Source organism: Bombyx mandarina, chromosome 20, assembly GCF_030267445.1.
Source record: "Bombyx mandarina strain Sakado chromosome 20, ASM3026744v2".
In the NCBI taxonomy this organism is placed as follows: domain Eukaryota; kingdom Metazoa; phylum Arthropoda; class Insecta; order Lepidoptera; family Bombycidae; genus Bombyx; species Bombyx mandarina.
In genome coordinates, this window is record NC_143226.1 from 8,593,861 (window position 1) to 8,618,515 (window position 24,655).

At 48.6% G+C, this 24,655-nt stretch overlaps 3 protein-coding genes across 3 annotated transcripts; 1 reads left to right on the forward strand and 2 right to left on the reverse strand.

Annotated features, from left to right (window-relative positions):
* Positions 1-4: 4 nt before the first annotated feature.
* Positions 5-1,261, forward strand: LOC149500728 (uncharacterized). Its single transcript, XM_089735762.1, has one exon. The coding sequence runs from the start codon at positions 5-7 to the stop codon at positions 1,259-1,261; it is 1,257 nt and encodes a 418-aa protein (XP_089591888.1).
* A 6,463-nt stretch (positions 1,262-7,724) lies between these two features.
* LOC149500729 (uncharacterized) lies at positions 7,725-13,544 on the reverse strand. The gene has a single exon (XM_089735763.1). The coding sequence runs from the start codon at positions 13,542-13,544 to the stop codon at positions 7,725-7,727; it is 5,820 nt and encodes a 1,939-aa protein (XP_089591889.1).
* Positions 13,545-17,572: 4,028 nt separating this feature from the next.
* On the reverse strand, positions 17,573-23,297 carry Gr60 (gustatory receptor 60). Its single transcript, XM_028186100.2, has 4 exons — positions 20,893-23,297; positions 20,563-20,658; positions 20,309-20,465; positions 17,573-18,232 (listed from the first exon to the last, which is right to left on the reverse strand). The coding sequence occupies exons 1-4, from the start codon at positions 21,664-21,666 to the stop codon at positions 18,060-18,062; spliced, it is 1,200 nt and encodes a 399-aa protein (XP_028041901.2). The 5' UTR covers positions 21,667-23,297; the 3' UTR covers positions 17,573-18,059.
* Positions 23,298-24,655: the final 1,358 nt, after the last annotated feature.

Here is a 24,655-nt window from a genome sequence, read left to right on the forward strand (position 1 = left end):
TGCCATGTCCAGGGAAATAAAACTCCTTGGTGTCACCATAGACGACAGGCTGACTTTCAACACTCACGTGGCGAATGTCTGCAGGAGGGCTACTGGAATATATAAGCTACTCTCCAGAGCGGCGAGAGTGAGCTGGGGTCTCAACCCTGATATAGTTAGAATTATTTATACGGCTACTATAGAGCCGATCATCCTGTACGCTGCTAGCGTGTGGGCACCGGCGGCAAAGAAGCTGATGACGATCAAACAGCTTCAAGTGGTCCAGCGTGGGATAGCGCAGAAAATCTGTAAGGGCTATCGAACGGTCTCTCTGAACTCGGCGCTGCTACTGGCTGGGATACTTCCCCTTGATCTCAGAGTGCGTGAGGCGGCCTCACTGTACGAGGCCAAGAGGGGAGTGCCCCGGCTGGAGCTGGGGGACAGGGAGATCGAGCGGGTGGCCCCGGCCATTGAGGCGCCACACCCCGCTGAGCGTATCAGCCTGAGGCTCGTGAGCCTGGTAGATCGGGAACAGCTCAACCAAAACAGTGACTTTGAAATTCGTATATTTACTGACGGGAGCAGGATTGAGGGCAAAGTCGGAGCTGCCTTGTCTGTGTGGAACGGCGAGACCGAAATAAAAGCCTTCAAGCTTGCTCTCCCAGGGTATTGCACCGTCTACCAGGCTGAACTTTTGGCTATATGCAAGGCCACACATGTGATTCTCGGACACCCAGCATCTTCTTTTGGAGTCTACAGTGATTCAATGGCAGCTCTACAAACGGTCATAAATCATAGTTGCCTCCATCCCCTTGCAGTAGAGAGCAGAGATAAATTAACAACAGCATCTCTCCAGGGTAAGGTTGTTACCTTATTCTGGATTAAGGCTCATGCGGGGATGGAGGGTAACGAAAGAGCTGACCAGCTTGCCAAAAGTGCCGCTTTGGGCTCCAAAAGAAGACCTGATTACGATCTGTACCCGGTCTCATTCGCCAAGCGAAGCATTCGACTTGCGACGCTTGACGAATGGAATCGCAGATATCGAACTGGAGAAACCGCGTCGGTCACAAAGATATTCTTCCCGGATGCTGTGACGGCGTACCGGATGATCCGCAAAATAAAAATCGATTGTATAATTACGCAAATTATGACAGGGCACGGTGGGTTCTCGGAGTACTTGAATCGCTTTAAGTGCAAAGAGAGCCCATCGTGCGCATGCGAGCCAGGAGCAGAGGAATCCGTCCCACACATCCTTTTCGACTGCCCAATACCTAAGGTTTGAATTAGGAAATAAAATAAATCAAAACATTGTAAGGGAAAATGTACCATTTTTTTTTTTTCCGGGCCGGGGGCCGAACCTCCTACGAGGTCCCCGCGCATACGGGGCGCGCGGGGTATGTGAGACTCAACGATCTGCAGGTGTTGAGAGCAGATCGCGGGCCCAAGGATTTTAGGACCCACCCACTAAACGACTCCCCTGCACTCTTACACCCGACGTCCGATCCTCTCCGAGGTCAGAACCCAGATGAGGTAGGGGGGTTACCGCGGTCAACACTACAACCAGACGGCGCGGCTCACCCCAAGGACGCCCAGCCGACGGAGCCTTCGAGGCGAATCGAAGGCTCTGAAACGTCGGCCGTCTCGGTACGGCAGCCCGTCAGGCCGCCCAGACAGTGCCGCTGGTGTCCCGGAATACCCCGCTGGACCAGAACCAGCCTGCCGGGTCGGGACGTGATACACCGCCAACCGGTCGCTCTTTCGTAACTCCTTGGCAGCGCGCTAGAGTGCTGGTAGCGCGCCGCGCGGCCTCTCCCCCTCAGGTCGCCCCTTGACCTTCACCGGGGGGAAGCCGCCATCTACAGGGGCCGGAGTCGGGCAAAGGCCCTTCTCCGGCCCCCGGCTCGGCGGCGACGGATAGGTGCGGAGAGGGATGAGCTCTCCCTCTCTCGTTCCGCCGCCTCCTTCTGCGAGATGGTGTACTCGCAGAAGTCGAGCATCGCCTTCCAGGACTCATCGCTGCCGAGCATCGTGGCCACGACGGTCGGCAGCGATAAGTCCGGTCCTATTTGCGAGACAAGGACACGGCGTTGCTCCAGCCATGCGGGGCAATATGCGAGCGTATGCTCGACCGTGTCCTCGTCGCAGTCACAGTGGTGACACTCCATCGTCGGTTCCCTCCGGGCGATGCGATGCAGGTACCGGCCAAAACACCCATGGCCGGTAAGCATCTGCGTCAACCGGAAGGTGAGACGCCCTTGGTCACGGTTCGCCCATTCCGCGAGGACCGGGCGCACCGCCTCGACGGTCCGGAGACCGGCCGACGGGTTCGCCAAGCGGCGAGACCACGCCTCCAGCACAGACCGCCGAGATTGGAGCCTCCGCGCTCTAATCGCTCCTTCTCCGGGACGTGGTTCCCCCCTGTCGCGAAGGTCACATCGCCACGCATAATCGGCGGCGAGCGCCTCCGCCTCCAGGTCCCAGGGAGGCGTCCCAGCGAGAACGCACGCCGCCTCGAAGGAGACGGTGCGGTATCCACGGATCGCCCTGACCGCGATTGCACGCTGCGGGCGTCGCAGGGCCGCGATGTTCCTGCGAGTCAGGGCGCGGCACCACACGGGGGCCCCATATAGTGCCATGGACCGCACCACCCCCACGTAGAGACGACGTACTACTGCGTCGGGCCCCCCAACGTTTGGCAAGAGCCGGCTCAGCGAGCCAGCCGTCGCCATCAGCCGAGGGCCTAACTTCTCGAAGTGAGCGCGGAAGTTCCAACGACCGTCCAATTCGAGGCCGAGGTACCGCAACCCGGTTACCCCAACCTCGACGCGGACGCCTCCAATCACCAGGTGGGCCCCGGGCGGCGGCTCTCTTCCAGCCCTGTGAAACAGCAGGGCCTGGGATTTTTCGAGCGCCACCTCGAGGCCCAACCTCCGAATATTACCGACGACGAATGCCACCCCTGCGCAGGCAAGACGGGCAGACTCATGGTAGTCTTTCCCCCGAGCCATGACTAACGTGTCATCCGCGTAACACACAACGCGTAGGCCCGGGAGAGGGCTGTGAAGGGCACCCCGCAGGACCCAGTCGTAGCCGATATTCCACAGAAGAGGGCCAAGGACCGACCCCTGTGGAACACCGCGCTCGACCGGAAAGCGGAGCACCGCACCCCCGTGTCCGGTGCATACGACCGACCTGTCCTCAAGATAGGATCCGATCAGCCGGCGGAGGTACGCAGGGACGCAGTGATATTCAAGCGCCCCCGCGATCACTGACCAGGGTAAGGTGTTGAAAGCATTGGCAATGTCCAGGGACACTGCCAGAGCCACCCCACCCCGGGCGACAGCTTCATCAGAGAGGGCACGCACGCGCATAATCGCGTCGATGGTAGAGCGGCCCTCTCTGAAGCCGTACTGCTCCGCCGATAGATCGGGACCCGTCCCAGTCAGGTGCCGGACGATGCGGGCGGCGACAACTCGCTCCAACAATTTTCCCGCCTCGTCCAGCAACACAATGGGGCGGTACCCCGCGGGTGAGTCCGCCGGGCGCCCCTCCTTCCTCAAAAAGGGAAAATGTACCAAACATCTTAAACAGTAAAGAAAGAGACACGTTTTTAAAATTCTGTATCGAAATCGCTCAAAATGTTATAAACAGAAATAAAACAGCGTAGCAAGTAATTATGCTATCATAATATAGTGACATATATTATAGAGTAGCATAGAGTAAGGAATTAGAAAATAAAGATGTAGAGTTTAAGAACAAATCGTTAAAAATAGGAAGTAAAAATCACTGTAAATATAAAAATCAAACAATGTACATATAAAAGTTTTGTAAATATTTTAATATATTATATAAGAAATAAGTAGAATAGTAAGAAATGTTAAACCTAGCAGCTAAAGCTCCGATTATGTTGGAGATAGGACGCAACGCCCGGTGAGGACGGGTGTATAAAAAAAAAAAAAAAAAACCTTTTTTTTTTTTTTTTCGGGTAGAGGGCCGAACCTCCTACGAGGTCCCCGCGCAAAAGGGGCGCGCGGGGTATGTGAGACTCAACGATCTGCATGGTGTTGTGAGCAGACCGCGGGCCCAAGGATTTTAGGACCCACCCACTAAACGACTCCCCTGCACTCTTACACCCGACGCCCGATCCCCTCCGAGGTCAGAACTCGGATGAGGTAGGGGGGCTACCGCGGTCAACACTACAACCAGACGGCGCGGCTCACCCCAAGGACGCCCAGCCGACGGAGCCTTCGAGGCGAATCGAAGGCTCTGAAACGTCGGCCGTCTCGGTACGGCAGCCCGTCGGGCCGCCCAGACGGTGCCGCTGGTGTCCCGGAATACCCCGCTGGACCAGAACCAGCCTGCCGGGTCGGGACGCGATACACCGTCGACCGGTCGCTCTATTCACTCCACGGCAGCGCGCTAGAGTGCTGGTAGCGCGCCGCGCGGCCTCACCCCCTCAGGTCGCCCCTTGACCTTCACCGGGGGGAGGCCGCCACCTACAGGGGCCGGGACGTGCGGGCGTATTCCCGCCTCCGGCCCCCGGCTCGACGGCGACGGATCGGTGCGGAAAGGGAAGAGCTCTCCCTCTCTCGCTCCGCCGCCTCCTTCTGCGAGATGGTGGACTCGCAGAAGTCGAGCATCGCCTTCCAGGACGCGTCGCTGCCGAGCATCGTAGCCACGACGCGCGGCAGCGAGACCTATGAACAACCTAACCTTTTTTTTTTTTTTTTTTTTTTTTTTTTCGGGGGGAAATCCTCATGGACTACCTCCGCCTGGGGAAAAGCGAAGGGGCGTGCCGGACTCCTACCGGCTAAAACCACCCCGGTGTCCACCCACACGTGCGCGCAGGGCCGCGGGAATCCACATTCTTCCGCAGCCCCACACCAGTGCTGGCCCGGTCTATCCAGGCCTCGTCTCCTGCACGGAGTAGTGAGGCGTTCAGCTACTCCGTGCATCGCCTCAGAGGCACGCGCCGACACCCGCATGCACCTCCGTCTCAGGTCCATCGAATAGGGGGCGAGGGCTTTCCCAAGTCCCTCGCCCCTGGACCCATTCATGGGGGGCGGAAAAGGGCGTTGTCCGCCCTTGTCCTGCGCCCGGTGCGCCTTCTGCGGCCGGGAAAGGGAGTCGAGATCTCCCTCTCCCGTTCTGCAGTTTCCTTCTGCGACATCACGTCCTCGCAGAAGGACACCACCGCGTCCCACGACTCTGCGCTGCCGACCATCCTCCGCACTACGGCCGGCAGCGACAGATCGCTTCCTACTTCATTTGTGAGGACACGGCGCTGCTCCTCCCAAGCTACACACTCGGCGAGCGTGTGTTGCGCCGTGTCCTCCCCGCAGTGGACGCAGTGGTGGCACCGAGCGTCCGGCTCCCTGTCTATGCGACACAGGTACTTGCCGAAGCAACCGTGCCCCGACAGCACCTGTGTCACCCTAAACGACAGGGATCCGTGCCTTCTCCCGAGCCAGTCGTCGAGTACTGGCCGGATCGCTTCGACGGTTGCGAGGCCGGCGGTAGGGCGCAGAAGCCTTTGCCGCCATTCCGCCACCAAGGCCAGACGGAGCTCCTCTCGGCGCAGCGCGATCTGCCGCTGCACCAGCCTCGAGCCCCGTGCCCGCTCTTCCTCGCGCCATCTATATAATGACGCGAGTACTTTCGCCTCTAGGTCCCAGGGCGGGGATCCGGCCAGGACGCAAGCCGCCTCGTAGGAAATCGTGCGGTACCCGCGGATGACTCTGACGGCCATCACCCTCTGCGGCTTACGCAGAATGGCGAGTGTGCTGGCCGTCATGTCCATCGCCCACACAGGGGCCCCATACAGGGCCATGGACCGCACGATTCCCACGTACAACCGCCTACAGGCGGCGCTCGGGCCCCCCAAATTGGGAAGCAACGTTGAAAGCGCGCCCGCTGCACCCATCAGCTTGGGCACCAGCCGCCGGAAGTGGGGCCCGAATTCCCATCGGCTGTCGAGCACCAATCCCAGATACTTCATGGTGGACTCGACAGCTATCCGGGTCCCACTTACCACGATGTGTGATCCCGGCGCCGGCGCACGTCGGGGGCCATGAAACACCATAGCCTCCGACTTGTTTAGGGCCACCTCCAGGCCCAGACGCCGGATGCGGTTCACCACCAGTGACACCGCAGCCGCGGCTATCAACGTCGCTTCCCTGTGCGAGCTCCCCCGGGCAGTGACAAGCGTGTCGTCCGCATAACACGTCAAGTTGGCGCCCGACGGGAGCTCGCCTCTCAGCACCCAGTCGTAGCCGATGTTCCACAGGAGCGGTCCCAAGACCGATCCCTGTGGAACACCGCACGACATGAGGTGCCGACCGGCACCGTCACGTCCCCGATAAGTGACGCATCTACCCTCCAGATAAGCCCCTACCGTGCGGCGGAGGTAGGGAGGCACGCGATGGTATTTCAGAGCCTCCCGAATACAACTCCAGGGTAGGGTGTTGAAAGCGTTGGAGATGTCTAAAGACACCGCCAGTACCACCCCACCCCGGGACACCGTCTCCTCCGCCAGGGCCCTCACGCGCATGATGGCGTCTATGGTGGAGCGCCCCCGACGAAAACCAAATTGGTTGTCATCCAGGTCCGGCCCCTCCCTGCACAAGTGACTGACGAGGCGATCTGCGATAATGCGCTCAAAAAGTTTGCCCGCCTCATCGAGCAGCACTATGGGCCGATACGCGGACGGCGAGTCCGCGGGGCGCCCCTCCTTCTTGAGCAGGACCAGCTTCCCCTCCTTCCATACACTAGGAAACTGACCCTGCTCGAGACATGCCGTGAAGAGCCCCCTTAGCTGGGGCTCTAGCTCCTTCAGAGCCAGGGCGAGTGCTCGACCAGGAACTCCGTCGGGTCCCGGGGCCGTGTTCTTAGACCGGAGTCGCGACACGGCCGCTCTCATCTCTGCTTGCGTCACCTCGGGGACATCGGTGCTTTCCTCTTCTCGAGAGTCTGTGGCTGAGGGTGAAGCCATCGCCGGGGAAACGTATTCCGCTCGCTCAGGGAAGAGGGCCGATACAACCGCTTCTAGCAACTGGGGTTGCATGCTTTGCGCCAGTGGAGGCGCCCAGGCACGCAACTTGCCCCGTACCCAACGGTAGGGGCGCCCCCACGGATCCCGATCTAGGGACCCCAGCAGCTCCTCCCTGGCACGCGACTTAGAGTCGCCGATGGCCAGCCACAGAGTCTCCTTAGACGCGCGGTACGCCTCATACAGCGCGTCTTCCTCGACGGAATCCCGTCGACGTCGTCTCCGGTATCGCGTGTACCGGCGGCGAGCCACGACGCACTCAACGCGCAGCCGCGCGATCTCGTCGGTCCACCAGTACACCTGGCGCCTTGCGGACTGTTGGTGGACACGGGGCATGGACGCGTCGCAGATCTGCGTCATCGCCCCTCGAAACCACAGCGCCACCGCTTCGACGTCGACGGGACCGTTCATTGTCGACTCCCAAATCCAGGACTGGACTAAGGCAGCTTCCTCGAGTAGCTCCTTGTCGATGCGCTTAAGTGCCCAGCGTGGGCCATCGTTAATCGGGGCTGTTGGCTGGCGGCCGCTCGCGGTCTGGGCAGAGACGTCGAACCGGATATACCGCGTCACAAAACGAAGAAAGGCAAAAAGTTGTTTGAGGAGTTCATGCTCTTATTTTAATGACAGATAGGCCCAATAAGTTTTTCTAAACCACTAACTTACAGCTAATTTTACTATAAGAAAAATACTTCGAATTTTATGATCTTATTAAATTCAGATAACTCGTATATCCGCATTCGCTTTCCCTTACGAGCTCTTTAAGATTGTTCTCCATTTCATATCTGATCTGTTCAGCTTCTCTCATTGTTGCCTTCTCTTCTCCCAACGTGTAGGCAGGGACTTCGGTATTTCTTGGAATCTTGAAAAATGGTAAGGTTCGAAAATAGTCCTTCATTTTATGATCCAAGATTCCAAGCACTGACTTAGAATTGGTTTCGGGTCCCGTGATCAGAATCAAACTTACTTCAAGTTTTCTCGGGGGGATAATGTTACATTTTATGGATAGAATGGATAGTGAATCAAGCACTGACACAATCTGACTTGTATTTTTACACAACGAAGAGAGTACAGAGAGAACTAATAAGGCAGCAATTTTCTCTTTTGGCATAAACGGTATGTAGACCATAGTTTTCTCCTTGAAATCTATAACTTCAGAATTTCTCTCAACAGCTAACAGGCACATTACAAGGTTCCTTTGATGTTTCTTCATCAAGAACTGCTCAGTAATTTCCTCGACTTGGTATCTCTCCCTTACTGACCAGATGCAGGGATGACTTCGAGATTTTATAAATAGCTCGTTCTGAGCTTGCCCCATCATTGTTTTGAGGTAATTTACTCTATTCATACGAGTAGAGAGAAGTTGTGTCTTTTTTTGCTGTAATTTCCATGTAAAGGAATGCAATTCTCCTAGAGTTTGCTGATACGTGGAGTATTCTTCTGAACTAAGGAGGAAAAAGACAACATAAACCTCGTCATTGTGAGGATGGCTTGAGGATGGTTTATGAAAGTTACACGAGTACCCAATCTTTTCATACTTATTTCGGATGTAATCAAGTTCCTTCTCATTCTTAATGAACATTTTGTTAATAAGGATACTTTTCTCTGTCATGTAATCTTTTATCATAGGCAAATAAATGTCAAGTTTGTCAGTATTAGTAAGGTCTGTCTTGAGTTCTGCATCCATACTGAATATAACAATGGGTTTGCTGTTTGTCCTCAGTATATTTTCCATTTTCTTTGCAAACGCATCCTTTGTTATATCAGTCTCTCCGAGACAAGTATCTTCCAGATGGATCAACTTTAATATAGATTCACACTTATCTCCCATAAGTGCCGGAGGAACTATATTTAGGACATTCTCCTTCAACTCTACTATGTCGCTTTGAAGGGTATTGTATATCAGTTTTGAATCTGGGAAAACATGGGATAGATAATGTAGTATTCCTCCAGATCCTTCAGCCAGTGTTATAATCAATCCTTGAGAATTTCGGACTTCTTCATAGTAACTGAGTACTTGATGGATTTTTGAGGCAGACGTACTTATTTTCCCGATTGTTCGAGTACAATGGTGTGCCCACTTGACCCATAAAGGACTTGTTGGACAACCGTTGTTAATTAGTGACTCGAAAGAGAAATGAAAGCACTCTTCTAAATGAGGGCCTAGATGGACCTTTATCTCTTTGTCTGCCAGATCTCTTTGGCGACTCTCCAGTTTCCTGGATAAGGGAAATCTTGACTCGATGTATTCTCCTATCTCATTTTTCAGATCTCTCCACACTGAGATAGCATCTGTCTCGTCAAATTTGATATCGACCGCCAGTCCCTTCGAGAGGTTATAAGGTACCTCGGAATTCCATTCATGAACATTCGATTTCCCACACTGCGGAACTCTAAGAATCCCTCTCTTCTGTAATGCTGTCAATCGTGAATCTTCCCTAACTAACTGTCCCACAAATGTTCTCCATAAGTACGCTTGTTTTGAGATAAGATCAGATTGGAATGTAGTGAATGTACATGCCCTAAAGAACAGATCATTCTTCGATTTAACATACTTCAAAACAGATTTAGCGAGAATCTTTGCAAGTCCACTAGTTTGGGTGATGGACGAGTGTTTTTCTACTGGGACAGCCAATAATTGAAGAAGTTCTTGCATCCTCTCGCTGTTGATTATCAAATAAGCCAAATGTTCAAATATGAAAACAGGATAATCTCTCGAACGGCCTAATACGAAGTCGACTAACTGCTTACTACTCTGCATCGCCCCTACTAGTACATAATCTATATTTGCATTCCTAAATTCGGACATTAGATTACTGCTTGTTCTATCCGTTGATTCTTCGGTTTTGACGCCCCGGAAAGTTTCTAGGTTGTTATGTACATCAGTGTCGTGTAATCTCGATGTTGTAAGTTTTCTTCCAACAGAAACAGACATGGCCAGGGTACAGATCTGGATACTTTCGGTAAGGTTTGTCTTACTCAGTCGTGAAGTAATCTGGTCCTGGATCATTTTTGACTGATAACTCATATGAGGTACGTTAATAGATATCGGGGTATTCAGGATAAGGTACGTGCAATCTGGGCAATTTAGTGGGACGGCATATGTATCCGATATTGGTAACCCTCTGATAGCACATTCGGTGATGTAGTTTTGTATGTATAGGAATATCTCTTGGAAGAACAGATTGTAATCTTCATTCCCTCTCAGTGCCTTCCCCAGCAGATTAGTATTAATTGTTACATGGGTTGCCAAGTTTTCTGTCAATGAGAAGAGTGCTGATCTTTTTTGAGAAGATGCTTTAAATCTATGCTCATAACTTCCTCCATAATTTCGACCACACCAATCCGATAATGGAGTTCTACCAAACTCCACAGGCAAATATTGTAATTTATCGTGGATCATTTTATTTACTAATTCTATTAAGGCACTCGATGGATCCATTCTCTCTAGATAGGTTAAGATGTAATAGAGCTTCATCACCGACTTGATATGGGGGTTTGGATTCACTACTGTCAACTTCGGTCTGACCATCTTTTCTGGGGTGGATGACCCTAGGTAAGGCTCAAAAGGTCCTCTGGCCTTGAAGGCTTCTCTACCTTCTGTCTTTAACTTATAAGATGTTTTTACGACAATGCAATCTCTCTTTAATTCAGTCATGGTCAAGTCAAAATCATCAATCCGGACCTGTTCACACGGAACCGGACTTGTTATTCCTGTTATGGGAAACCCCCATGTTCTTTCTCTCAGCCATTGAGCAGCCTTAAATGTGCATGGGATGGTAGACAAGGCTTGTTCTAAGATGTGGACACCTTGTATAGGTAACTCTGATTTTGTTAACCTTTTCTTTAAGACCTCAATCGCCTCTAGATCCTTCATTTTCCCTAAAGAAAAGATTGTTTCTGTTCTGTTAGGATCTTCATTTATCATTCTGTTAATCGTCTGAAGGTTTGAAAAACTCCCTATCAGTTGTAATTGGACACCTTCATTTGAATTTCGTAATATCTCGTGGGAGAGGTTGGCGACATAGGGTCTCATGGTTGTTAGAATATTACAGAGTGCTTCTAAGTCAGATCGATCAGCCCCTAGTAGTCGTATAACTTTGGGATTTGTTACGTAAGTAGGGAGGAATTCTTCTATGATTTCCCTAGCTTTCCTTTCGAAGTTTGGCATACCAACAATATTCAGACTATATATATCCTCAACTAGTTTGACAGGGTCGTGCTCACTTTTGACGTTGCATGGAATCAAATGGAGAATATTATTATAAATCCTGGGACTGTTTCTTCTTGTTACCTCCATAACTTTAAGCCAAATTGTTAACGGATCAGGACATCCTCTCTGACAGTGTTGGTACATGTTTGATAACGGGAGGCCGCCTAAAATGGATGGAATATTCATTAAAGCGCATAATTTGTCCGCCTCTCTAGATCTCAGATTTAGAATCCCTTTCCTCTTTAGGGTGTTTCCTAGCTCCAACGAATATAAGAAAAATGGGATTACTGGAGATACATAATTCCTGGACATATTTTCAGTAGTTGTCGAGACCCCTGTAATTAAAGATTGTAAGGATGGAAACCCCTCATTGATATCTGGTATCATCCGATTTAGTCTCTTTAAACTATCGTCAATTCTTATAGATTTATAATATCTCACTTTTGAATACTCAAACAAGTTTTGGGAGTACCAGGTTTCCTGAAGCTTGAGAGATAACCCAGCTGATGCGAAAAGATAATCTAAACTGTTGAGTAATAACTTGATGTAATAATGAGGTTGATTTTGTTGTTCAGCATTCAATCTGATATGAATTACTTGATTGTCTCCCTGACCCATAACGTCGCCTTGGATATTACATTCATCAAGGGCTATCTTTATTATCATGATAGTTGTTAGAGTCCATGCCTTCTGTCGCATTCCTTCAAAACCACCGAATTGATTGTAGTGGCAGAAGTCTCCAGCTAGGGGTTCACCATTATCACCAATTTGTGGAGGAGTCAACCTAGAACTTAACAACACCATACATCTGTTAAACCAAAGATGCGAGTCCGAATATAGATTCTTCCTCCCATACAAATCATCAAGTTCTTGGAACAGATACTTGTTAAGATCATGACGATTGAGTTGGTTCCAAGAACTGAGATCTAGATTTAGATTGGCATGTCCTTTTTCCTTTATATGTGAAGCTACTTTGTCCATCCGCTTAGCTACCTCCAGTTCTGTATTTGTCATTGTCTGTTCTCTTATATAAGGTAGTACGTTTTCACTGAGTGACTTCTCCATACAGACTTGCATAAGTCTCATCTCATAAGTCTGTTTGCAAAATACTCGTCCCTTAATATTTAACTCCCTTTCTTTTCTACATAGTTGGACAATATCATCCCGAAGATGATTATAGAAGAAGTTCTCTTGATCGAGGATTTTCTTCGCCAGCTCTCCCTCATCACCTTTCAAGTATCGAGCGAGGACTCTAGGTTCGAAATCAGTCCAACTTCGAGGTTTTCGTTGTCCATAAAGAATCTGGAATGCACATGGGTCATAAGGTCTAAACCATTCTTCTCTAGGGGGTGAACACGCAGTATCTTTAAGTAGTTCCTTTTCGTCAATTTCTAGGTTCATGTCGTGGTTCTTCTCTAGTTTGAGATTGTTCCAAGCTGATAGAGGCAACGATTTTGATTCGTTTAATGTCAGCACTCGCTCATCTTTCAGACATTCTTCTAGTATAGGATGAAGATCTCCAATAACTTTATGAGCTGGGTAATGTCCCTTCTTCCTGTAATAGTTGACAAAATAGGTCCTTCTGAACATCCACAGGGCTTTTCTTGCAATCTGGTCGTCTACACTGATATGCTTCTTTGAATTCAATCGAAGTTTCTCTATTCCCTCTGTCGGATGCAAAACTGGATGCCCATAGTTCTTACTGAGGTTTGAAAAATAGAGCGAAATTGGGACATACACATCACGTCTGTTCGACACGCTAAGACATGACATCAGGTCCAAGATTTCTCGGACATCTCTGGGATTGTACTTCTCTTTCAGTTCTTCTTCAATGGAGTCGCGTAAGGTCCGAAAACCGAGGTCCTCGATACCATCAGCCACAGCACATCCGATGCAGTATGCATCCCAGTTCTTCATGATTTCGAAGAACCCGTTCTTGTATTTCTTCCTCAGCAGTACGAGAGCTTCATGCAATCTATCATAATGTCTTACAAGTCCCGAGACATTTTCGTTCTTTTCCTTCATAGCAACATGGAGACGGATGTAAAACCTGGTCTGTAAGTTGTCTAGAACACACATAATCAAGGTAGTTGGGAATAAAAAATATTGACCATCAGACTTGATTATTGTTAATTCTTTCTCCATCAAGAGATCATCAGAGAGAATATGGAACTCACCGAGAGTTTGTTCAATATTAGTAAGCAGGCTTTTTATATGTTCAACTCTAGTTTTCAATGAATAAAGATCTTGTGTTTTACTGTCTTGAAGTAGTGCTTGGTATTTTGACAGTTCACTTTCAATATCCATTTTTTCTCCGTAGTAACTCTCATGGTGAGTTTTGGTATTCCAAACAGCTGCTTCAGTTAATATTTTTAATGAGAAATCAGGATCAGTAAGCGTAACTTTGAATTTACATCTTGATATGATTTGTTCAGCCAAAGTCCAATAACACCCTTTATAGTCCGAGTAAGAAAGTATCCCCTTGAATTGAGTTTCAAATAAACTCTTAAGCCGTTCGTGCCGTAAACAATAGAACTTGTCATGTTGAAGGATAAACCTAACCTCATCATCAGTAATTGGAGAGTTGAGGTGACCTTCGAAATGACAGGTTTGTCGATCCATAATTATGTCAATTGTCGGGTTTTTCTAAACCGATCACCTAGAGATTATGTGTGTCTGTGTATAGGTAGATATATATATGCATCTGCTCTTATTCACGGGATAGTGTATTTGACTTGAATTCTTGGACTCATCGGGACAAATCTGCTTTCGAAATGGATCCATGTAACTATCAGATCCTTCTTATCCTGCAGAGCTAATGCTAATTTATTAGCTATATCAAGTGCAACTTGTTTGCACTCTAAAGACACTGGCTTCTTATTAACAATATAATCCATAGTGCTAATTGAGTATCTTTCTGGGGAGTCAGAGAGGAGACTAGTTTCCTTAGCAACTCCAGAGATTGAGCAAACAATCCCGACACTGGATATTGCAGAGAGGAAGTTGTGGGCCTCAAGAGCATAAATCGATTGGTTGCCTGTAGTCATGTTGTGGTTGTTGGAGTTGTGTGCCGGTTTGGTTCGGACTGGAATTTGTTTATGTCTTATGTCGCCGGTTTTTTCTAAACTTAAACTTATATCTAGTAAAACATTTAACGATCTTAATTTTAGTCTATGTAATACTGTTATTATCTTAGTGATGCTAAGTGACGGACGAGATTCTCTGTACGCTCGTTAGATGTCTTCTCTTTCCGTTTGATAATGACACTTCTCAGGACTTTAACTGCCCACCCCGCTAATACAATCACTATAAATATGCCTAATATGTAAAGGGCTTTTATAGCTTTATCATCTCTTGCCGCTTGTTCTAGTAGAGCTCTGGAATTCTCTTCATTCTTCCTGGATTCTTCGATTAGATTGTCTATTGTTTGTTTGAGAGATGCAATACTTTCTCCGGTTTGTTTGAGTTGGTTTTCCTTTGTGAGAGTCTTTTCCACTATTTGACTTAGATCATATGTAGGGTGCCTAGCCATCTCAAACAAATCTTGTGTTGATCGTCTCATCCTTTGTTGTTTTTTGAGTTTTCTTTGTGTACAAATATGATTTTCTTCTAATTGAGGTATAGTTTGCAAAATTGAGTCGGATTCACAAAGGATGAAACCAGAAGTTAAGCACGAATCGGGATCAACAAGGAGAGGGTCTTCTATAATCCCATCCCCCACATTTCTTCTGAATGCAAAGTACAGCTCTTTTTTTGGTGAAGAGTAACAAATACCATTCGAAATCAGTTCTGGCTCCCATTTCACAAAGTTAAGGAGTTGAAACTCAGTCCCGGTTACAGGTATTTCTACATAGAGCACAATCTGGTTCTTATCTTCATCTATAGCCTTAAGGGTTGTTTTGAGGTGAGGTGTTATTGTACTTATATCCGTTAAAAGAAGAGATGGCAATTTACTTTCCAACCTAACCTAACCTAACCTAACTCAAACCTAACCTAAACCTAACCTAAACCTAAACCTAACTCAAAACCTAACCTAAACCCAAGCCCTTGTAGAAGAACGACAACGATTGAAGACATTTGGAGCTGATCTGAAGACCTTAAATCAGATCCGAAGAAGGATGAGGTTAAATAACAAATAAAATAATAAAATAAAAAATCTTAAGAAAATAAAAATAAAACATCTTAAGAAAGGGAAAGCCGCAGGAAAGGACGCCATTCCAATTGAAACCATTAAGACATCTGGGGAGTATGGCGTTGAAATTTTCCTTTGTAATAAAATATAGCAGTCTATTTGCAGCAATTACCCTCTCATAGCGTTGCATGCAAGATATTGCTGCGCATCGTTGACGATCACCTTAAATCGTACCTCTCTAAAGAAATTGATCCTGAACAAGCCGGTTTTTGAAGGGTACATACGGGTACACGAGAACAAAATATATTAACCGTTCGACAGATCATAGAAAAATCCTCGGAATTCAACAAGCCTACCTACTTATGCTTTGTGGATTTCTCTAAGGCGTTTGATTCTGTCAAATGGCAAAAACTTTGGGAAACTCTTTTGACCATGGGTACCGGCAAACACTTGGTTCATCTGTTGAGGCGACTCTATGAGAAAGGAACAGCTTCAGTTAGAATAGATGACATTTTATCGCGTCACTTCCACACTAGCTCAGGAGTTCTATATCACCGCTCCTGTTCAATATAATATATACGGAGTTTATAATGAGAATCACCCTCGAAAACTGACGGGATGGAATAACTATCGGAGGTCGGAAGATTTCAAATCTTAGTTATGCAGACGACATCACTTTAGTTGCGTCAGGTGTCAGCCAGATGGAAGAGCAACTCGACAGAGTGGAACGCGTCAGTCTTGATTTCGGACTTAGAATTAACCGCAACAAAACAAGTGTCATGATTGTCGACCGTGCTAATAATAACTCGCCAGAGGTCACAAAAATTGCGAACTGCGGTGTCGTACAATCATACATTTACTTGGTGCACTGATTTCGAACACTGCCGGGTGCGTTGATGAGATCAAGCGGCGTATGAATATTTCGAAGTCAGCCATGGACAGACTGAAGAAAATATGGGGGAATCGAAATATCACCAAAGCCACTAAGATCAGACTTGTAAGAGCGCTGCTCTTCCCCGTTCTTCTTTATGCTGCCGATACCTGGACATTAAGAGAAAGTGAGAAAAAGAGGATAGATGCTCTCGAAATGTGGTGCTGGACAAGAATGTTGCAAATATCGCGGACGGAGTTCAGAACGAATCAGTCAATTCTACAGGAACTTGGCATCAAGCAGCGACTATCCTCCATCGTTCAGGGTCGCATTCTTACTTTCTTCGGGCATGTGTCGCGGCGGGGTGACGACTCAGTTGAGCGCCTTATGGTGCTGGGCATGATAGAGGGTACAAGACCGCGCAGCAGATCACCGTTACGATGGACCGACCAAATAAACGGTCCCGTTAACGAGTGCACAAGAAGGGCCACGGTACGCGAGGAATGGCGACGTCTGGTGAAGCGCACCACCCCCCGAAGTGATAACCACGACCACTCTGCCAAGAGTGCATGCGGCTGAGAAGAAAGAAACCTAAACATAAGCCCTGAGAATATTCTCGATATACGGCCGTTTTCAATAACCTATCTATCCGGAGTTTAGGTTACTAAAGATAGACAAAATCTATCCTTTTATCCTTACTAAGACTTGTGTTTCAAGAGCCTATCGACGGATAGCAGCTCCTATCGAATCTACCTATCTATCGTTGGGATGACGGATAGCCTGCTAAAGATAGAACGCTCATACAAATCGTGCTTACTTCCGTTTCAATATGAGTTTTAAGTAACTCTCGGATAGGCGACGCTATCTCTAGTAAGGGCATTCACTTATCTGTCAACATCGGCCGGTTACATGCTTATTTTTTGAAAGTAAATCGCTATAATTTAATTAGTGTTTCTCTTCGTAATGGCATATTGTAGCAGTGATGAATTGGAATTGAATTGATAGTTTGATGATATGGAATTATTTCAAATGATGATGGATTGCGATGCAGATAGTGGTAGTGATAGTATCATAGGATTCATTTAATGTGATGAATTCATTTTCTTTCATGGTAGCTCTTTAATTATACACGCTTAGAAATTAATTATACACAGAATTATAAACGAAAGTTTTAAAAGCGTTTTGAAAACAATTCACCATCGAGTAAACAATAGAAAGACAAACAAAAGAAACTGACCACTGCTCATTGGCAAACGTGCAGTCAAAACGCTGCGTTTCATAATTTCGCCTAGGCTAAAAATAACAATACGTTCAATTAAAAAAAAACTCATATGTTTTTATTACTTTTTATTATAAACAAATGTATTTATGATGGTCTACGATACGCTGGTTAAATTACAGTTATAATTTAGAATAAAATAAAATAAGTCTTGATCCTGATGTTGTTTCGTATTTGCAGTAGAACGAAACGTATCAAGAGGCTCGGATAGATCAGAGGTTAAAGATAGATAGCACTTATTCGTGATTGTGAAACGCAAACGCTCTTACTGATAAATGCCCACTGAGTTTCTCGCCGGATCTTCTCAGTGGGTCACGCTTCCGATCCGGTGGTAGATTCTGCGAAGCACTGCTCCTGCTAGGGCCAGTGTTAGCAACACTCCGCCTTGACCCCGTGAGCCCACCTACATGTTAGGGCGAAGCTGAAATAGCCTCTCAAGGCTATCAGCATAGGAAGGGAAAAAACATTATAATCGAAGGCCATATGAGTCTAGAACATTTACGAATGTTTTAAACCACGTAATTTTCTATAAAAACTTGATTACGTCCGGGATACAAATGCAAACTGCAGCAGCACGGTGACGTAGGTAGTGGCGAGGTCCATGAACCGCAGCGTGAGAGCGGCCCCCGCGGCCAGCAGCCCCCAGCCGCGCTCTCGGCTGAACGCCGCGCGACTCACGCGACACACGTTCTTGTACAGACGTTTCTCTTCACCTGCAATATATAATTATTATGAAATTGTTAAACAAAATAAATTCGCTATCAGGACGATTCGTGATGTGACGAATCGCACTATAGTACATGTCCCTCGATGACAAATGTGAATATCTTTGAAAGGAATTGAATTGAATAGAGAATATTGACCCAACAAACCCAACATGTTACCCGTATAACATCGCGTTCCGTCCGAGCACTATAGACCTGGCACTGCTTAGGAACGTAACTCTGCGCTAGCGTTCCATCGAGGCATTGTCAGAACTCGACTCAGACCACCGATCTGTCGTTATGCAGCTCGGTGGCCCCCATAACCCAGACATAGTCACGAGGACCATGATGGATTGGAAGAAGATGAGCACCAACTTAGCAGAAGCCGCTCCACCAATCCTCCCCTACTACCCTACGGATTCAAATCTATCCCCTGAGGACACTCTCGAATCCATAAACATCCTGACAGAACACGCCTGACAGAACACATATCTGCCGCGATAATAAGATATTCCAAAGAAGTCGATGTGGAGGACTGCTTCCACCGCATCAGACTCTTCCCCGAGCTTAGGAATCTCTTAAGAGTTAGAATCGCGGCAATCCGGGCTTACGATTGATATCCCACGGAATCAAACCGGATTCGGATGCGTCGTCTACAGCGGGAAATCAAATCCCGTCTAAATGACGCCCGAAATGAGAAATGGGATAGTTATTTAGGAAGAACTCGCGCCCTCTCACCAAGGATACTGGCGACTAGCTAGGACTCTCAAGTCCGAAACTATCGTTACTATACCTCCCCTCGTACGCCCTTCAGGCCAACCACCGGCATACGCTGACGATTACAAGGCAGAGCTACTGGCCGATGCACTGCAAGAGCAAGACCACTAGTACTCAAACCGCGGACACCGAACACACCGAGTTAATCGACAGGGAGGTCGAACACAGAGTTTCCCTGCCGCCCTCGGATGCTTTCCACCCCATTACCACAAACGAAGTTAAGGAAGCCATCTACAACCTTCAACCTAGGAAGGAAGGGAAAATTTTACCAGTCCAACTGATATCAATGTTGTCTACCATTTGAAATGCCACTATAACGAACTGTTTCGAACTGTTAACGAATTGGAAAGAAGCGGATGCTATCGGTATACATAAACCGGGCAAACCGAAACATGAAACCGCTAGTTGCCGTCCGATTAGTCTCCTCCCAGCGATAGGCAAAATATACGAACGACTCCTTCAGAAACGCCTCTGGGACTTCATTACCGAAAAGAAAATATTAATCGACGAGCAGTTTGGGCTCCGCGCCAAGCACTCGTACGTTCAACAAGTGCACCGCCTCAAGGAGCACATCTTAATAGGGCTAAATAGGCGGAAACCAATCCCCACCGGAGCCCTCTTCTTCGATATCACAAAGGCGTTCGACAAAGTCTGGCATAACTGTTTGATTTACAAACGGCACAACATGAGAGTGCCAGACATATTCGTGCTCATCATACCAGACTTCTTGTCGAACCGTTCGTTTCGATATCGAGTAGAGGGAACTCGCTCTCGTCTCCGTCATCTGACGGCCGGAGTCCCGGAGACTCCGCGCTCTCCCCGTTATTATTTAGTTGGTATATCAATGATATACCGCGGTCTCTGGAGACCCATCTAGCGCTCTTCGCCGATGACACGGCGATCTACTGCTCGTGTAGGAAGAAGTCGCTGTTGCGTCAGCGCCTCCAAATTGCAGCAGCCATCATGGGACAGTGGTTCCGGAGGTGGCGCATTGACATCAATCCCATGAAATGCACAGCCGTGCTCTTTAAAAAGGGTCGCCCTGCGAATACCACTTCGAGCAGCCCGCTCCCGAATAGGCGCGTTAATACCTCCGCCATTCGCCCCATCACTCTCTTTGGCCAGCCCATACCGTGGGCCTCAAAGGTCAAATATGTAGGCGTCACCTTCGACAGAGGGATGACATTCCGTCCCCATATTAAAACAGTACGCGACCGTGCCGCCTTCATATTAGGACGTCTGTACCCTATGCTTTGCAAGTTTGCTTAAATTAAAAATCCATAAGATTTATATAAATGAGTTAGTTACGGCATCGCGTGGTGGAGGCGCGCTGTGTCTGGCAGGCGGCGACGGCCTGCTCCACCGCGAGGTAGAACTTTTCGCACTCGACGTTGTGAAGCGTCATTATTATCATGTTCTTGATCGTCCACGTGAAGATTGAAACGATCATCATCAGCTGCTCGCTCTGAACAGAAACATTAAACGTTGACGCCCCGCATACCTCTACTATACCTCTACTAGCCAGCGAGCGAGCGACTGTGAAGCACGTACGAGATACTCACAAAACGTCCGGATCTACGGATGGACTTGCAGATCTGTATCGCGACCTGTACGTACAGCAGGCCGTGCAAGAACGTTTCCAATACATAGTACGTGATCTGCAAATTAAATACGTACATTTATGTAGCTACATACAATACATTATTTGATGTCGTGAAAATATGTGAATGAGCGACGTCCAACTCCGTGAATGAGCCGAGACGGTGCTGGTCGCTTGCCAGTCGACGCACTCACTACAGAGTCTGTTCTGCAGAAGGACACTCTGAGCGAAGGAATTGAACCAACGCGCGGAACCAACCCATTCTCAGCCCGACCCATCACAAATTACTTACAATTTTTTTAAAGAGAGTTGTGTAGACCTCGTACTCTTGCAAAATATCCAAATAAGCCGTGAACATGTTGTGGTGCACTGGATTGAACGCCTTCTCGTTAATTTTACGCGTCCAGAGCTGAAGGTAGCACCGGAGCAGTGCCAGCATCCTCGTCGCGTAAAGTACGTTCACGTCGATGCAGAAGAGCAGCAACAAGTACAGGGTGTCGGGCAACGACTGCTTCAGCACCACCACGTTAAGCAGCCCCACGACGGCGAGGTACAGGGCCGTCACCACCGCCAGGTGCGCCCAGTTGCTCCGAGCGAACTGCTCTTGCTCCCGCTGGTTGCGTCGCAGGACGGTCTGCAGCCGCTGCAGCCGACACACGAACTCCACGTTGCTCTTGCTGTTGACCACGTTGCAGATCAAGCTGAGCGAGTAGTTGATCACGAACGAGACCAAGTCGGAGTACAGGGTGAAGAGGTGGAGGGAGGAGAGCCGCGTCCCGTGCATGATCGCGTTGCGGTAGACGGAGACGGACGTGAACAAACAGAAGCCGAGGAGCGAGTAGAGGTAGGCGAGCGGTCCGTCGGGCGAGACCAGCCCGCGGCGGATGCTGTACATCGGTATGAACGACACGTGCTGCACCAAGTTGAACGGAAGCAGCAGCCGCTCGAGGCTGCTGTCCACCTGGCACCGCGCCTCCGTGTCGTCCTTATCTGCAGCTGTCGTCTTTCCAGATGGAAAGCTGCGTGATAGTTTTTCGTTGCAAAGGTCGCTGCGTGGTGTCAACATCTCTACCGTCGGCTCGTATACAGTGGATACGGTTTGAGTGTCGATCCACAATACGTAATGAGTGTACGTATATGTGCGCCTGTACCGGATCGTTATACTAATGATCTCCGCTGTAACATGTAATGACAGTACGAGGCACGCCCAGCGGCGGTGTGTTCGACACCTTATAATCAAAAATTAATCAGCACTCGTACTAATGTAGCCAACTTTACTTAATTATGAACTAGACGTACGTACGGAGATGCACTGGTGACTGCGCGACCGTGCCTAGTGCGAGGGTCGTACAATGACAGCATTCATCTCAGTGCTCAGTGTGGTATATCGGTCGGCACTGCTCTAGTTATAAGCTTTAGCGCCATTTTCATACAGACTAAAACGATACTAGAGCTTACACTGTATGCTTCGGTTTAGATGCTAGTCCAAATGAAAGTGCTGAGGGCGTGCGGTGAGTCCGCGCGGGTAGGTGCCACCACCCTGCCTATTTCTGCCGTGAAGCAGTTATGCATTTCAGTTTGAAGGGTGGGGCAGCCCTTGTACCCTGTTTTTTTTTAAATATCAAGTAACTTTAACTGTACTTTGTTAGTGTATATTTTAGAGCGCAGGGTGTCGGTTCCTGGTGGTTCCTGCGCTGAGCTTGGTTAACGACAACATGACGTTGAGTCAGCAGCGATTTTGCGTCGAGAAGCTTTGATAGCATTCAATAGTCGTGCATTTAATATATTAGTCTCTTAAAGATTCTAGTAGTGATGGCAGGCCTACGTCACTCCATGTACTTACGCGCTATAGTTACCTACCGCCCGGCCCCACGGTCTCGGGCCGCTTGCGGACCAAATTCAATGGGGTTTTCACAAGCGAAGCGAACGCACGTTGTTCAATTTTATTCGTTCTATTCGTTTGTACGCGCCGCGTACCTACGATGCCTTGTCTGGTGCCTTATATGCAGTAGATGGGTGCAAGTCAAGTAAAAGAAGGGATAAACACCTTACAGCTAACATTTTTCCATTTACCTGTCAATGAAGAAAGATAAATGATAAACTATTACTATTTTTTGTCGTTTCGTATATTATTTTTAATAGGTAGGTATAATAATGAATTGATTATTGAATTGATTAGCAGGCCCGATTTGGTAAGGCCAGACACCAAGTTAAGAAGTCATTATGTGTGTTGTCTTCATTTTGAAAAGTCGGTGATTATTTATAAACCTCAATTACGACCTGACGCTTTGCCTACAAAACTGCTGCCATCTCTACCAACTAGTTCAAGCGCCAGTACTAAACCAGAATCTAAGGAAATATCGACACAAACCAAATATTCAAATATTAATATACTATCAGCCATTACCATCAAAGGCGCTAATACAAAATCGGAGTTTTTTTTTTTTTTAATGCTTAGATGGGTAGACGAGCTCATAGCCCACCTGGTGTTAAGTGGTTACTGGAGCCCATAGACATCTACAACGTAAATGCTCCACCCACCTTGAGATATAAGTTGTAAGGTCTCAGTATAGTTACAGCGGCTGCCCCACCCTTCAAACCGAAACGCATTACTGCTTCACGGCAGAAATAGGCAGGGCGGTGGTACCTACCCGTGCAGACTCACAAGAGGTCCTACCACCAGTAATTACGCAAATAATAATTCATTCCGATAGAGGCACCCGTCACGTGCGGACGTGCTCATCGTCCACTCGATCGCCCGGTCTTTGTTCGCCCGGCTTTTGTTAGCCCGGCCATTGTTCGCGCGGCCTGTGTTCGTGGTACATCTGCCGACTAAGTGCTCTTTCTGGAAGTTTTTATTTGTTTTGTTTCCTTTTGTTGTTTCTGTGTTCGTGGTACATCTGCCGACAAAGTGGTTTCCTGCAAGTATTTATTTGTTTTGTTTCTTTTCGTAATTTCTGTTTTGTTGTGCTTTTTCTTTGTCCTGTAGTAATCGCGCCGCATTGCCACCTGTGTTCAATAGAACCGCTCAGGTCCGAGAAGTTGGGGCCTCGCCGCAAGGCGAGTGTTTTCAAGACCCGGGGCCGCCCCACCTGGGTACTCAGCGATCATGGACGCTGTATTCGCGGAATTCCTCCGACTTCGCCACCCACAGCTCGCCTCGGAGTTTCTGGCCTTCAAGGCCAATCACACTGCGAGCCCTCTCGAGGACTCCGCCGCGCTCGCTGCTCCTGCGTCGCCTGTACCTGCGTGCAGAGCTTCTGCATTGAGCACCGCAGCCTCTGTCGTGCCTGCCGCTCCCGTGTCGCCTATACTGGCGAGAAAAGCTGCTGCGTCGTCCGCCGTGACCATCGTTTCAGCTGAGCGATCATCCGCGGCCTCCGTCGCGCCCTCTAAAACACCTACACTTGCTCGTAGGTCGCCTGCACCCGCCTCCTCGTGCTCCGACTCTGACTCGGACATGGAGGTCGACCTCGCCCCCGCCTCATCGACGGATGGATTCACCCTGGTACAGAAGGGTAAGAAGCGTGCCGCGGAGTCTCGAGCTCCCGCGGCCGCTAAAATTAGCAAAGCCGTGAACGCGTCGCGCCCCCGCCCTCAGACTCCCGTTGCGCCCCCAGCCCGTGCCACTCCGTCGCCGCGTCCGGTGGCACAAAATAAAACCCAGACCCCTCCCCCGGTTATCCTTCAGGAGAAGGCAGCTTGGGATCGAGTTTGCCTGGCCCTTAAGGCCAAAAATATAAATTTCACGAATGCCCGTAACCTCGCGAACGGCATTCAAATTAAGGTTCAAACACCCGACGACCATAGGGCCCTCTCTTCTTACCTCCGTAAGGAGCGTATAAGTTTCCATACGTATACGCTCCAGGAGGAGCGCGAACTCCGCGTTGTAATACGCGGAATCCCTAAAGAGTTAGATGTAGAGCTCGTCAAGGCCGATCTGTTAGAACAGGGCTTTCCAGTGAATTCTGTGCACCGTATGCACACCGGTCGCGGTAGGGAGCCATATAATATGGTTCTAGTCGCTCTCCAGCCTACCCCCGAGGGTAAGAAAA